Source organism: Procambarus clarkii, chromosome 53, assembly GCF_040958095.1.
Source record: "Procambarus clarkii isolate CNS0578487 chromosome 53, FALCON_Pclarkii_2.0, whole genome shotgun sequence".
Taxonomy (NCBI): Eukaryota; Metazoa; Arthropoda; class Malacostraca; order Decapoda; family Cambaridae; genus Procambarus; species Procambarus clarkii.
The window spans coordinates 9,867,162-9,883,041 of NC_091202.1; the positions used below are offsets into that span (position 1 = coordinate 9,867,162).

Below are 15,880 nucleotides of genomic sequence, written 5' to 3' on the forward strand. Positions count from 1 at the left end.
TAGTAAACACAGTGCCAGGAACACAAGTGTCGTAGTAAACACAGTACCAGGAACACAAGTGTCGTAGTAAACACAGTACCAGGAACACAAGTGACGTAGTAAACACAGTGCCAGGAACACAAGTGTCGTAGTAAACACAGTGCCAGGAACACAAGTGTCGTAGTAAACACAGTGCCAGGAACACAAGTGACGTAGTAAACACAGTACCAGGAACACAAGTGTCGTAGTAAACACAGTGCCAGGAACACAAGTGACGTAGTAAACACAGTGCCAGGAACACAAGTGTCGTAGTAAACACAGTACCAGGAACACAAGTGTCGTAGTAAACACAGTGCCAGGAACACAAGTGACGTAGTAAACACAGTACCAGGAACACAAGTGTCGTAGTAAACACAGTACCAGTTCCTGTGTTCCACAGGAACACAAGTACAAAAGTTGGAGATGTAGGCAGGAGTGAAAGGGAAGGTACTTCACTGGATAAAGGAATACCTAAGTAGCATAGGTAAGCATAGGTAGCATAGATAAAGGAATACCTAAAGGTGAGGCATCAGATTGGCGAGACTTCACCATTGGAGTCCCACAGGGTTCAGTCCTTGGACCTGTACTGTCTCTGATATATGTAAATGATCTACCAGAGGGAATAGAATCATTCCTCTCATTGTTTGTTGATGATGCAAAAATTATGAGGAGGATTAAGACGGGGGAAGATAGTAGGAGACAACAAGATGACCTAGACAAACTGAATGAATGGTCCAACAAATGGCTACTAAAGTTCAACCCGAGTATATGTAAGGTAATGAAACTAGACAGTGGAATAGGAGGCCAGACACAGGATACCGAATGGGAGATGAAGTACTTCATGAAACGGACAGAGAGAAAGATCTAGAAGTTGATATCACACCAAACTTATCTCCTGAAACCCACATAAAAAGTATAACATCTGCGGCGCAGGCAAGGCTGGTTAAGATCAGAACAGCCTTCAGGAACCTGTGCAAGGAATCATTCAGAATCTTGTATACCACATTTGTAAGACCAATCCTGGAGTATGAGGCCCCAGCATGGAGCCCGTACCTTGTCAAGCACAAGACGAAGCTGGAAAAAGTTCAGAGGTATGCCGCTAAGCTAGTCCCAGAACTAAGAGGCATGAGTTACCAGGAAAGACTGCGTGAAAAGCACCTCACGACACTTAGAGACAGAAGAGTAAGGGGAGACATGATCACATCCTATAAAATTCTCAGAGAAATTGACAGAGTAGATAAAGATAAACTGTTTAACACAGGTGGTATGCCAACAAGAGGACACATGTGGAAACTGAGTATCTAAATGAGTCACAGGGACGTTAAAAAAATATTTTCAGTGTCAGAGTAGTTAACAGATGGAATTTATTAGGCAGTAATGTGGTGGAGGCTGACTCCATACACAGATTGAAATGTAGTTATGATAGAGCCGAGTAGGCTCAGGAATCTGTTCACCAGTTGATTGACAATTGAGAGGCGGAACCAAAGAGCCAGAGCTCAACCCCAGCAAGCATAACTAGGTGAGTACAAGTGTAGTAACAAGTACAAGTACAAGTGTACAACATCTCTTTCTAGGCGTTTAACGATGCATAAGCAACAGGGCTCCATTAGGAACATATAATCTCTTCCCACAACCAAACCATCGCCAGAGAAATCCTAGTAAACAACACAGAAATCATCGATAGATACAGCGATAGCAGGCGGCTTGACGTTTGCGAGGCATTACACATCAAGAAGTCAACACCAGCAATCAACAGCCAAATAATGCACAACTATATTCTACCCACCTCAAGACTCCGCTCCAATATAGAAGCATCAAGAAATATGGACCAATAGGCTTTCTACAATCACTTCTATTCAATACCCATTGTTTCGTGTTCTGTCTTGTGTTGATGAAATTAATACCTTATTAAATACCACCTCACCCCATCCACCTCACTCAAATGTAGATATAAACAAAATCGGAGATGTGTAAGTTCTATTCAGTTGTGTATGTGTTAACTAAAGTCATTGAAAGTGTAATAAGTTTTACGAAACGCGCTCAAGTGTCGCGTCAGACTAGAAATAAAAATGAATTTTGGAGAATTGATTTTTGAATTACCACCAACAGTGAAAAGAAATGTACGAAAGATTGAGAAAATTCGTGTTAGAATTATTAATCTTACTTTTTCGGTCATATTTAATAATATATGTCTACAGGAAAGACTGCTACCAATATATATATATATATATATATATATATATATATATATATATATATATATATATATATATATATATATATATATATATATATATATATATATATATATATATATATATATATCTGAATACAGATAATACTTGTCTGAATACAGGGGTAACACAATTAAATTACAAATATCATAGTAGTGAAATAACAAAATTATCTAACCATAGATAAGTGGCATAAAAGCATCATTACTAACATCTTGGTGGCTATATTACAAATATTATTTTGTGGTGTCATATAGACATCACAAAGAAAACCAAAGCTTAGTATTACATAGACATTTCAGACCTAAAACATAATTTCAACATACAAACTTTTACGTCAATGTATGGTGTTGAAATATATATACCGAGTCTTTCGCACCATTTATCGATGAATATACGTTGAAATTTGAATTTAGTTAGCCACTTTGTTCAGTACAAAACGTGTCCTGAATACTTGCTGAATGGTCAATAAACTATTAATTATTGTGGCTTTAATAACCATTAGAGGTTGATTGGCTTTAAGCTAATCACCAAACCAAATTCAAAGATTAAAACTGTACCATCAAGACCTAATTTCAGTGTAACAGAAATTGTTACAGGAACAACACACAATATCACACTCATAACCAGTACATGGGTCATTACTGTATTTCATTAAAAAATATATATTTTGCAGTTTCTGATGGAAGGGACCTGATGATCACTTTATGAGTGACAATATAAGACGTGGATTTATTAAATGAGAGAAAAAATGCTACTCAAAAACAATATTGAGAGAACGTAGGAGAGAACTCACTTAAACGCAGTAGACCACAATATTTACAAATAACCCAAAGAAAACAACGCACAGGTTTCAAACAGTACATAGCAGAAATACATCACTGATCTGTTTACATCAATTACAGAAACAAAAATGTTCTTTTTTTGTGTTCAAGTATATACGGGCCGTGTATGTAAGCCTATGTTTATGCACAAAACATATTAACATAATTATTAAACATAATTATTAATTATATGATTTCATTAACACGCAACTAAAAATAATATTTAATTATGGTTCATGTTGGGTTTAAGGCCTATGTCTGTCTTAAGTCTTAAGGCCAATCTCTGGCACTGTTGAGTTATTAAAGCCGTAACTACCTTTCTGAACCAAGAAGCGGGTACATTTCTTTCATATAATGTGTCAACTGCTGAAGGGTTATTAAGTCCATGACAATAGTATACTTACTAATCATCAAATACTCTTTAGTCCTTAACATAGTCCAGATCTGAAGTAAATTCTAAAGTGAATGTATTCCGAAACAAAAGACATACATACCACTCTGTGTATATCTCCTATCAATCGTAATTATATATACATGCAACCTGTTTTATTCATCCCAAAACATTATAAATATAACATTACCTCTGTGACAATGGTAGAATCATACTGGGATAAATTAAACTGGTGTGAGGTGCATGAGAGAATGCCAGCGTTGGGCAGAGCAATGGCTGACTCGTTGTCCAGGCTCTTGTCAAAGCCCAGCTCCACTGCTGCTGTATAGTTGTAGTTCCGTATGAAACATCCGTTCACTTGCCCTGTATCATTGCTGTAACGTAACACATTATTATATTACCTCCAGCAACTGCTGTAAATATCATGTTAAGTGTCTATATCAAATCTTCAATTTATCATGAACTGCATGCCACGTAATGATAATTGAACTTATAAATATATAAGTTGGTTGTATGAAGTCAAGGCCTACCTCCGAATGAATTCTAAATTTGTTGCTATTACCCACTAAACAATCTGCCAGTTACTAATTATTGGGGTTAGAGAAATCGTTGGCTTTGTCTAGGAGCCTGATAGTGATTAACCCTAACACAATAGAGATGGGTGCGAACTACTGATAAATACCTTTATTTATAAAAAAATAATTGGTTAAAGGCAAATGAAAGTCGTTTGTTGAGATCCAAATACTAGATATATGGATTGTTTGAGTACCAGTAAGTATTTCTGGATTTGCCGTTTGACTACTAGAGGGTGCGGTAGTGTCGGCCTTGCTCTGCAATCTCTGCCCACCTAGTGGTGTTGACGGTTGTTAGTTGAGACGTTGCTGGGGCCTGCAGGTGTGGGGTGGGCCTGCATTATGGGTTTTCCGTTGACCCCGCTGCGGCGGATGTCGTAGGCTGGGATTGATTTCTTTGGCCAGGTGGACTTTCTGGCTCTTGATGTGGCGCTGGTGGATGTGCTGTGTGTTGCTGTGAAGGATTGGCTGCTTGCTCGTTGCAGGGTGCGGTCACGGCGTTGGCGCTCTCTCAGTTGTTGGCTGACGTCTGGTGCGAGCAGGTCGCTGTTGTTGGTGTGTGGTGTGCCGGCTAGCCTGTGGGGGCAGCTGGCGTTATGGCGTCGTCGGTGACGCGGATTCGGAGGGTGGATTCTGCAGGATTGGAGTTCTCGGCGGCTGCTGATTGGGCGTTGGTGGAAGTGGCGCTTTTGGATGTTTTCCAGGTGGACCTGCTCACTGTTTACGGCCTTGAGAAGTTCTCTGACAAGCGTGTGGTGATCAAGTTCTCTGCCCCTGGTCCATATCAGCGTTTTGTGAGTGATTTTGCTGGGCGTTCTCATCTGCTCCCGGGCTCTGCTGGTACTGTGGAGGTGTCGGACCGGTGTGTGGCGCCGACGTTTGTCAGCATCCATGGAGTTCCCTTGGACTTTCCCGAGGAGGTCCTTCGCACCTGCTTCTCTCGGTACGGTACTGTATTCACTCACCGTATAACCTGCCTCCGCTCAGGCCGCCTGTCGGGCTTGAGGACCAATGTGCGGACCCTTGGCATGCGCTTGACGCGTGATATTCCTTCTCAGGTCAAGTTCTACGGCTTTAACATGCGGGTTTTCTATGAGGATCAACCACGCACCTGTTTTCGGTGTGGTTTGCGAGGGCATCTTGCGGCCGGTTGCACTGCTTCCGGGATGGGGGAACCAGCTATCTTCCAGGAGGGTGATTTTCCCCCCTTGGGGGTTGGGGGGCCAAGCCAGGTGGTGCAGAGACCGTGTTTGTCCCCCGCGGCCCCTCCTCGTTGTTGGTGTCTTCTGCTTCGACTGATCCTACTCCGGCTGTTCAGCAGTTTGACCCACCTGGCTGTCTGATGTGGTTGGTGTCTGATGTGGCGCCCCCACTTCCTGTGCGCGTCGTCACTGCGGAGGTTCATCGGGCTTCAGATGTTGCTGCCGTGGAGACAGGCACGTCTGTGGAAGCTGCTCCATCGTGTGTAGGTGGGAGTGGCGATCCTGCAGGCCCTTCGTGTGGGGTTGCTCCTTCATCTGGTGGCCGTTCATCCGACGTGGTTGCTGCTGCTCCGGAGGTGCTGCGGTCCTCTCGTGGCTCTAGAGGGCCTTCCTCGGTCGCGACGTCGGACCAGCCCCGTCGTAAGCGGGAGGCACGGACGCATTCCTCTGACAGAGGTCCTCCCATTAAGCGAGGGGGGTCTACGGCTGGAGCTGCTGTGGCGTGCGCCCCTCCTCCTCCTCCCTCTGGTGGCTTGATGCGGTCTGTTGCACCCGGGGCCCCCTCTGGGGGAAGTGACGCCCCAGAAGCAGTTGCGGTTGATCAATGGGTGGTGTCCTCTGGTGTGGAAGGTCCTGGACGGGATGCGCTGACGTTGAAGTTTACAAAATCTACAAAGTGTGCGAGCGCCGGCGTTCCTGTGGGGCCCTCCTCTGCAGGGTTGCCAGATGGTGCGCCTACTGTTCCTACTGCCTCCCATGTGGGGGGCTCTGCTCCATCTTCTACGGGAACTGTGGGGTTGGTGGGGTCCTCATTGCCTTCCTGATGACGCCCTCTCTGACTTGTGCGACGCTGAATGTGCGTGGATTGCGTGACTTGGCTGTACAGATGGGCTTGGTGGCTGTGCTTCGTGAGCAACGTGTAGATGTAGCCTTTATTCAGGAGCATAATGTGCGTGACTTGAGTGCTTTGTCTGGGTTGACTGATGATTTTCATGTAGTGCTTAATCCGCTGAGGATGTCCTTTGGGGGCACGCTGATGCTGTTCTCCCGGAGGGCGTCCATTTCCGTGCTTCACACGGAGATGGATGAAGATGGCCGGGTGTTGTTCGCTCGTGTGCGGTACCTCGGGGTGGAGATTCCCTTATTGACTGTGTATGCTCCTTCTGGCACGGCGCGTCGCAAGGAGAGGGAGGAGTTTTTCCAGGGTGGGCTGTTATACTTCTTGCGTCATGACACAAGGGACATGGTTTTTGGGGGTGGTTTTAATTGTGTCACTCTCGCACGGGATTGTAATAGTGCGCATCCGCAGAATGTTTCTCGGGCGTTGGTCTCCACCTTACAGAGTTGTGGGTTTCGTAATGCTGCTCTCATGTTTGTGGGCGTTTTGGAATTCACCTTTGCTGCGCGAGGGGCGTGTTCCAGGCTGGATCGTTTTTATGTTCATGGGCGGGAGGGCTCTGTTTTTGCGTTTCGTACATTTCCTGTTGCCTTTTCTGATCATTGTTTGGTTGTGGTGCGTGTTGCTGTTCGTAGTCAGGTTCGTGTGGGGAGGGGTTGGTGGAAGTTGAATTGTCGCTTGTTGCGTTGTCCTTGGGTGCGTGAGGCGTTTCGTGGGTGGTGGGTGGGGCTTGTTGCTCGCAAGTGCGAGTTTTCGTCTGTGTTGGACTGGTGGGAGTGGTGCAAGGTGAAATGCAAGTCCTTTTTTGTTGTGGTTGCGAGGCGTGAGGCGGCGGGGCGGTTTGGTTTGTTGCGCTTTCTTCAGGCGCGGTTGACTCGGTTGTATGTGTTGCTAAATGGTGGGGCTGATTGTTTTGATGCTATTTCGGTGTGTAAGGAGCGCATTTGTAGTTTGCGGGAGTAGTTGGCAGAAGGGGTTCGGGTGCGGGCTCGTGTTGACGAGCGTGTGTCTGGTGAACGGCTTTCTCCTTTTCTTTTGCGAAAGAAGAAAGCCCTTCGGGACTCGGTTCTTTTCACCGGTCTCCAGCGTCCGGACGGTTCTGTTTTGTCTAACACGGATGGGGTCCTGTTGTATGTGCAGCAGGAATTGGGAGCGCTGTATGGGGAGGTAGGGGTGGATGAGGATTTGGCTGCTTTCTTTTTGCGTCACTGCTCTCCTGGTTTGTCGGCTGCGGGTTGTTCCGCTTTGGTGAGGGACGTGTCGTCGGCTGAGCTCTGGGATGTGGTGCGGTCTTTCCGTTCCGGCAGAGTGCCTGGCTCGGATGGGCTTCCTGTGGAATTTTATGTGACTTTCTGGGATGTGATTGGGGAGGCTTTTTTGGAGGTGGTGCGATTTTGTTTCCTGACCTGTTCCTTACCCGCATCCCATTATGATGGGGTTGTGAGGTTGCTTCCGAAGCCAGGTGATTTGCGTTTTCTGTCGCATTGGAGGCCGATCACCCTGTTAAATGTTGATTATAAGGTTGTCTCGAAGTTGCTGGCAGGTCGGTGTCGGGATGTTATTGGTTCTGTGGTTTCGGTTGAGCAATTTTGTGGCATTCCGGGTAGGTCTTTGCTTCAGTGCAATGCTCTTTTACGTGATGTGCTTCTGTGTGCCTCTGAGCTTCGCCTACCTGCGGCGATGCTCAGCTTAGATTGGTCGAAAGCATTCGACCGTGTGTCGATGGGCTTTGTGCTGCAGGCTATGGAGAGGTTCGGGTTTCCTCCATTGTTTCTTTCTTGGGTTCGTATGTTGAATGCCCGCTGTCATAGTCTTGTGTGCATTAATGGTTTTTTTAGTGCCCCCTTTGCCGTTCGCCGCTCGGTGCGGCAAGGGTGTCCCTTATCTATGCTCCTTTATGTTATTTTTCAGGAGCCTTTGTTTCGTGCGGTTAAGTCATGTGCTTTGGTGGTTCCTCCGAGGCTGCCTGCTGGTCTCTGTTTACCGATCTGTGGGTATGCTGACGATACGGTTCTGTTTGTGGCGACCGATGGCTCTGTGGTTGCGGTTCAGGACCTTGTTCGGCGTTTTGAGCTGGCCACTGGGGCCCTTGTTAATAGGGATAAGTCCTGTCTGATGGGGCTGGGGAGCTGGACCTCCCGTTCGGTGTGGGCGGGGTCGTGGTTTCCAGTGGTCAGGTCGCTGCGGGTTCTCGGAATTACTTGGTTTAGCTCGTATGCCCAATCCTTGGAGTGGAATTGGGATGCGGTGTCTCGGTCGGTTGAGGTGGTGGTTGGTTTGTTATCCTCGCGTCCATTGACGGTGTATCAGCGGGCGATTGTTGTTACTAGCAAAGTTCTTTCGAGGGTGTGGTTTTTGGCTCAGTGCTTTCCCCTGGATCGGCAGCGTGCTCATAGGTTGGAGTGCAGAGTCTATCGGTATGTGTGGTGTGGGAAGTATCATCCGGTTCATCGCTCCTCCATGGTTTTGCGGGTGGAGGAGGGGGGTGTTGGCATCCCTGATGTTTTTACCAAGGCATTGGCTTTGTTTTGGGTGTCGTTGCGTCAGTATTTGGGGGTGGGTGGGGGCCTCGGTGCGCTTGGGATTTATTTCTGTTCTGTTCGGTTTAGCTATTTGCTTGAGTTAGGGGCTGGGTGTGAGGTCGCCTTTTGTACACCTGTTGTGTATTCGTGGGCAGTTGGGATTCTGCGGAAGCTCTGTCGTGTTCCAGGGTTTTTGTCCCTGTCGTGTCGGGGGGTTTATGGGGTTCTCCTTCGTCGTGTGAGCCATCGGGTTGAGGGTTTGTTTCCATGCTGGGATTGGGGGGGGATTTGGTCGGTCTTGGGTGGGCGGCATTTGGCTCCGCAGCAGCGGGACTTTCTCTTTCGGATGCTGCACGAGTCCTTGCCGTCGAATGATCGTTTGTGTATGCTTGGGTTGCGTTCTTCCGCGACATGTGCACATTGTGGATTGGTTGAGACGCAGTTACATGTGTTTTATTTTTGTGAGAGGGTACAGGGTTTAGTTGCTTGGTTGCGTGATGTGATTGCGGTGTTCTGTGGGCTCGGGTTTCAGGGGGATGTTTTACGGTTCCTGTTTCTTTCGTTTCCTCAGGGCTCCGGGCGGCTTCGGAACACTCTGAGTGTCTTGATTGCGGATTATGTGTTTTGCGTGTGGGTTGGGCGTTTGGAGGGCTATGGGGTTCGCCGGATTCTGGGTTTTCTGCGGGGGCGTTTGCGTTTCACATGGTGGTGGTTGCGGCGTGCTTTTCCGGTGAGGTTTGCTGATTGGTTCACTGACGCGTATGTTCAGGGTGATGCTTTGGGGTTGGTGGGGGGTCGGGGGTTTGATTAGTGTTTTGGTGTGGTGTCGATGGATTTGGGGGGGAGGGCTTCTTGGGTCATTTGGGCATTTGGGTTGTGGGTATTCCCCCTGCCCCCTGAGGGCTTCCTCGGCGGTGCGTTGTGTGTGTTTGCCTGCGCTGTGCTTTTGTGTTGCTCCTTGTGTGTGTTTTGTGTTCCTTTGCCGGATCCTGCGTGTTCCGCTGTTTTTTTGTGTGATTTTTTTTTGTGTGTGTTTGTTTATTTGTGTGGGCGTTTTTTGTGGTGTGTATGTGTATGTATCTTTTCGTTTGTTCCACCGGTTCCTGCGTGCTCCGGTGCTGTGCTCCTGGTTATGTGGGCTTCTGCCTTGTGTGTGTGGCCCTTTTGGGTACTTTTATCCGTCATGCTTCATGTAATTTTTCCCTTGTGTTATTTTAATTTTTCTTTTTTTTTATGCCGCTGGCTTATTATGTGTAGCTGCTCTGTGTGAGCCTTTGTGTTCTCTGTGTTACTCATGTGGATCTTGTGTTCTGCATGATTGGATTTCTTTTTTATGTTGTATTCTTGTACAAAAAAAAGAAAAAAAAAAAAAAAAAAGGAGAAAGTCTTCATGCTCTTGCATTTGTTCTGTATAATGTTTGTTGTCTTAAGAGTTCTTTGGGTTCTTTACTGTGTACTTTGTCAGGCTTTGTATCTTTTTTATTGTGTATATTGTACTTTTATAAATAAAAAAAAAAAAAAATGTGTTGCTGTGACCGAGGTGATTGGTGTCCAGCTCGTTACTGGCCACCAGGCGGTGGTGAAGTTCCATTACAATGCTGTTTTTCTGGACTTTATTCAGCGTTATGACGGGCACACTTTTCCGTTGCCTGGGATGCTGGTACTGTGCAGGTTTCGGATTTTAGTGTTCAGACCACCTAAGTGAATGTGCAGGGCATGCTCTTTCAGTTTCCGAAGGAACTGATGCGTCGATTTTTTTTGAAAGTACAGGAGGGTATTGCACCACAGGATGAAAGTGCTTCCCTCTGAACGTCTGACGGGCCTATAGAATGGAACTCGGATCCTCACTATGAAACTTGTGTCCGCTATTCCGTCCTCTGTGGTGCTGATGGGGTTCACCATCAGATGTTTCTGCTCGGGTCAGCCTGGCACGTGTTTTAAGTGCAGCTTGTCAGGGCACTTGGCTGTGGTGTGGCGGAGAGTGTGAATCTCTTCCGGAAGGATTATTTCTCTTCTTTATTTCTGTCCGGTTAGGGGGGACATTTTGTTATGTAAGGAGCAGATTAGAAGGTTGTGGGAGGAGATGGCTGAGTGGGTTCGTGTGTGGGCTGGGGTTGCGGAACGGTTGTTTGGTGAGCGTCTTTCGCAGGATTTACTGTGGAAGGAGAAGGTGGATCGTCCTTCTGTTTTGTTGACAGTCCTCAATCAGCCGGATGGGTTGGTGTTGTCGAACACGGATGGGGTCTTTTTGTATGTTCGTCGGGAACTTGAAGGGTTGTATGGGCCGGTCGAGGGGGGGGGGGGATGGGGAGATGGAGGATTTCTTACTTCGGCACTGTTCCCCCGGTTTGTTGTCGGTGGATTGTCTTGGTCTTGTGAGTGAGGCAGATCTTTTGGAGGTTTGGGATATTGTGCGCTCTTTTCGTCATACTAAAGTTCTCAGGTATGATGGCCTTCCGGCGGAATTTTATGTTTTTTTTTTTGGGGGGGTGTGGGTGGGGGGGAATGTAATTGGCTCATATTTTCTAGAAGTGGTCAGGTTCTGTTTGGGGTGGATGTCGTTAACTGCTTCACAGACTGATGGTATTGTGCAGTTGCTCCCAAAGCCAGGGGATTTGCGTTTCTTTTAAAATTGGCGTCCAATTACGCTGTTGAATCTTGATTATAGGATTATATCTAAGCTGTTGGCTGGGCAGTTTCGTTTGATGGTCGGGTCATTGGTTTCTGTGGAACAGTTTTGTGGGGGTCCTGGGAGGTCATTAGTGCAGTGTAGTTCCCATTTTCGGGATGTAATCGTTTATGAGTCGAGGTCTGGTCTTCCTGCGGCTATGATCAGTCTGGATTAGTCGAAGGCATTTGATCGCGGTCCGATTGCGTTTGTGTTGCATGTCTTGCAGAGCAGAGGCTTGGGTTCCTCAAGCCTCTTGTGGGTTGGTAGGATGGAGGTTACGATTTGGGTCAGAATTTGGGCTTTTTTGGGGTCGATTACGGTATACTATGTGTATACCGCGCGGAGGGACATTTCCAAGGGTGTTTGATCGTTGGTTTACAGGGGCGTCTGTGGGGTGTGAAAATTTGTTATAGGTTGTGGGGTTTTTTTGTTGTGTGTTTTCTTAGTCCTGTAGTGTGTTTTATATGTTTGCGAGTGTTCTTCTTTACTTGATTGTTGCTTATTTTAATCGTGATATGTTGTGTGTGTTGTTTGTGTGCTTTATATTTATCTTTCGTGTATCACTGTTGTTGCGGACTGATGCGGTGTGGATTGTTTGGAAGGTTTTCTGTTTCTGTAATGTTTTGTCTGTGTTGGTTTGTGTGTCTTGGTACACTGTGATTGTGTTGGTGTGCGCTGTTGTTGTACTGGAGTTGTGCTTTGTGTTACGTGTGTTTTGCATTGTTTCCGCTATGCTACATTTTGATGCTTTGGTGCTTTGCTTTGGTTATTTATGTTTATTATTTATATATATTTTTATGTTTTTTTTTTGTGTTCTTTTGGTGATGTTTGATGCCGATACCGTACCATCTCAGTGTTATGGTAGTGGTAACGGTCCCAGTGTTTTGGGCCCTGGTGTGATCGTGGCACCAAATGGGTGGTGCGTTTTCGTTTTGTGCATTTCCCTGTATTGTTTTGATGTGTTTATACATATACCGATATATATACTGACCGTGTGTTGTTCTGCGGGTGTTGTCTGGTCCTGTTTTCTTCTGCATTATATTGTACTATGTTTTATGTGTGTTATGTTTAATGTACAGTTAAATTGCACTGGTGTATTCCTACATGTTTCGTGTTTGAATTGTATTTTCTGTGTTATTATGTTCTCTGTATCCTACTGCTCTGGTGCCTTGTTTTTTATGTTATATGTATATGTTGTTCTCAATAAAGAAAAACAAAAATAAATAGTCCAGCCACGCCAACAAGTGTTGGACTACAGGGGCACTCTGCAGCGACTCTGAGCGCTCTTATGTGAGAGGACTTAATAGTTTTCCATTGTTGGGGACAAAAAGGCCATTAGGCTTATAGCCATCCCCAGGATGGATGCCAAAACATATGACTAACTCTCAGGAATCTATTTACTACTGGAGGAATATATTGAGTGAAAGGAAACATCTCTAAACGTCTTATCTCTACATCATATACAGGAATCGGATGTGGAAACGTGATGAATTATTTCGAAAGTCTTTCAGCCCAGTCTCGGTCTTATTTCATGCAGGTCGGCGTCCAATCCCCGACCGTTGAAGTGGTTGGCTACCATTCCTTTCCCCCGTCGCATCCCAAATCCTTATCCTGACCCATTCCAAGGGCTATACAGTCATAATGGCCTGGCGCTTTCCGCTGATAGTTCCCTTCCCCTTTCACTGAAATCGAACCCAGGACTATTTTGTAATATGCCGATTCCACTGATCGCTGTGCTACAGGACATGATGGATATGATTCCATGGGGCACTTGTGTCTTTAGAGCGGGATAAATTAAAATTTACACGCTATGTAATGTAACTCCAGGCTTTGAAAGAATGTTGTTAGTAGAGATGGGATTGGCAGGGTCACTTGCCACTTGGGATGGGCCTGGACGGTAGAGCAACGGCCCTGACTCATTCCGTAGATGTTCAATTCCCGATCGCTCTGTGCCATCCTAAATTCTTATCCTGATCCCTTCCAAGTGCTAATAGTCGTAATGCTTGGCGATTCCTCCTCATAGTCTCCTTCTCTTGCCACAGCCGACATCACGAACATAAGTACTAAAAATTATGAAGCTCTGATTCTCAATGATAGCATTAATCATTTTAGCTTCCTGTCTTCTTTTTTGAGATTTAACCGGAGACGAGAAATTATTTATATGCCTAAACATGAACTGAAAATACATACGAAATTTCGTTATGATAAAGTAGTAACATGGAAACAATAATTTTAGCACTTTGGTGTATTACTATCAAGAACTGCGTGTAAATACAGGACCACCCTGGCAGACACCGACATTGTCCTCAGTGCCAATTAAACTACCATCCAATGCTATGAAGCTGCTGGCATCCGCAGGGAAAAAGATAAACCCAATATGTCGAAAAAAAAAGTCAACTGCTTCAACTTTTTTAAATTTCAAATCTAGGATCTTTGGCTTATATTTGAAATTCCTGGCCTATTGTGAGAAAGTGACTTTTTTTTTTCTTCAGGATCTGGGTTCCAGGGTCTTCTAGACCCTACAGCGACCATCTTCCTTTTCACCACACTGGAATTCTCCATATTTTCTCAGTCCATCACTATGATAGACTGAGAAAAGATAAATTAATTTAGAGAGAACTCTATAACAAATGCTCAAGAAATGAATAAATCATTAAAAATTTTAATTTTATACATTTATTTTGTTTATTGTTTAACTCTACTCAGGAAAATATACATCCCTGATTTTACATGTACTTTATTTCAAATTGTTTCAGATAGTTACATATTTTTGTAATCATTCAATCCGTCCTCAGACCAAGTCCATTCCATCCAGCGGTCGACCCCAAAAATGCATTCATAAATTTTAATACTGTTCATTCAAAACAGGAATTTTCTCAAATATTAATTAATATTATTTTATAGGAATTTTATATTAGCATATTGTGCAAATATAGGCATAGGTTAGGTTAGGTTAGGTTAGGTGTTTAGGTTCTGTTGGCGATTAGTTGTATTTGTAGTACGTGAGTGAAGCATTTATAACGTTGTGGTTAGAACAAAATTAGTCTGTGAAGCACTTGTTCCGGAAATGTTCGAACGTCATCAGTAGTGAGTCGTGTGTAAAACGTTTTTTCATTCATAAACAGGGGGTTTGTCGTTTGGTGGGTGCATGGAATCACTTTTGGGTCTTTGGAGGACGGGCTGGTATTTGTAGTACGTGGGTGAAGCGTTTACAGCGTTGTTGTTTGAATAAAAGTCGTCAGTGAATCACTTGTTCCGGAAGTGTTTGGACGTCATCAGTTGAGTCGTGTGTAAACGTTTTTTCATTCATTTTTCATTCATAAATCATTAATCTTCACAATTGCGATGATTGAATACTCACTTCTTAGGTATGGCGAGGGCGAGTATCTGCTGGGTAGTCCAGTTGGCCGCCACCAGAGGCGCCACATGACACCAGTAGTCAGGAGTTATGCCCAGAAACTGGTATGTCATAGCACTCCAAGGAGTAACAAATGCAGCTGAGGGGGAAAATCGGAGATCAAAATTATGATTTGGAGAAATTAATTTGAGAGTTTTTTCGTCTGTCTGTCAAGACATTGACTTCTTACATCGGATGAATATTAATGAGCTGACATGCGCACCATTAACCTCATAACTGGGAGGACACGCGTGTCGACGTGTACGTGAGTATGTCTGTACGTGTAAATGCCTAAGTGTAATTACAGGATGAGAGCTACGCTCGTGGTGTCCCGTCTTACCAGTACTCTTTGTATAACTCTTTGAAACTACTGACGTTTTTGGCCTTAACCACCTTCCCACTTAATTTATACCAACCGTCTACCACTCTGTTTGCAAAAGAAAACATTATAATATTTTTTCGTCACCTTTGTTTCCAAACCTTGAATTTGCGAACTCTTGTTCTTGAAGTTGCTGGTTTTTGGAATTATTCTCTGTCAATTTGGTCGATTCCTGTTGTTATTTTCTAAATGATGATCATATCACTTGTTTTCTTCTATCTTCTAGCCTTAGTTAATTTAACGCCTCTAACCTGTCTTTGTAACTCTTCTTTTTCAGCTCCAAAAGTAATTTAGTAGCATGCATTTACACCTTGTCCAGTTTATTCTTGTGCTTGTTGAGATATAGGCACTATACAACTGCTACATATTCCAAATTTGGTCTCACAAAAGTCATCAACAGTTAGCAGGCGATGAGTCACAATAACGTGGCTGAAGTATGTTGACCAGACCACACACTAGAAAGTGAAGGGACGACGACGATTCGGTCCGTCCTGGACCATTCTCAAGTAGGGACCATTCTTCTCAAGGGGGGGGGGGGGTAAGAGTAGAGGAGATGAAGGGAAATGGGTGGGTGGGGGAGGGAAGAGTAGTGGAGACGAGGGGGCCGAGGAGGGAAGAGTAGAAGAGAAGAAGGGCCGAGGGGGGAAGGGTAGTAGAGATGAGGGACCGGGAGGGGAAGATTAGAGGAGATGAGGGGCCGAGGGGAGAGGGGATAAAGTAGAGGAGATGAAGGGCCAAGGGAGGGAGGAAGAGAAGAGAAGAGGAAAGGCTA

At 45.2% G+C, this 15,880-nt stretch overlaps 1 protein-coding gene across 3 annotated transcripts in view; it reads right to left on the minus strand.

The window, feature by feature from the left end:
• Positions 1-15,880, minus strand: part of LOC123767098 (organic cation transporter-like protein) — a 297,560-nt gene that overhangs the window by 158,026 nt on the left and 123,654 nt on the right. For all 3 annotated transcript variants that reach the window (XM_069304722.1, XM_069304723.1, XM_069304724.1), the window contains exons 3-4: positions 14,694-14,829; positions 3,658-3,841 (exon numbers count right to left, since the gene is read on the minus strand). In XM_069304722.1, coding sequence (XP_069160823.1) covers positions 3,658-3,841; positions 14,694-14,829 — 320 coding nt within the window. The remainder of the gene's footprint in view (positions 1-3,657; positions 3,842-14,693; positions 14,830-15,880) is intronic.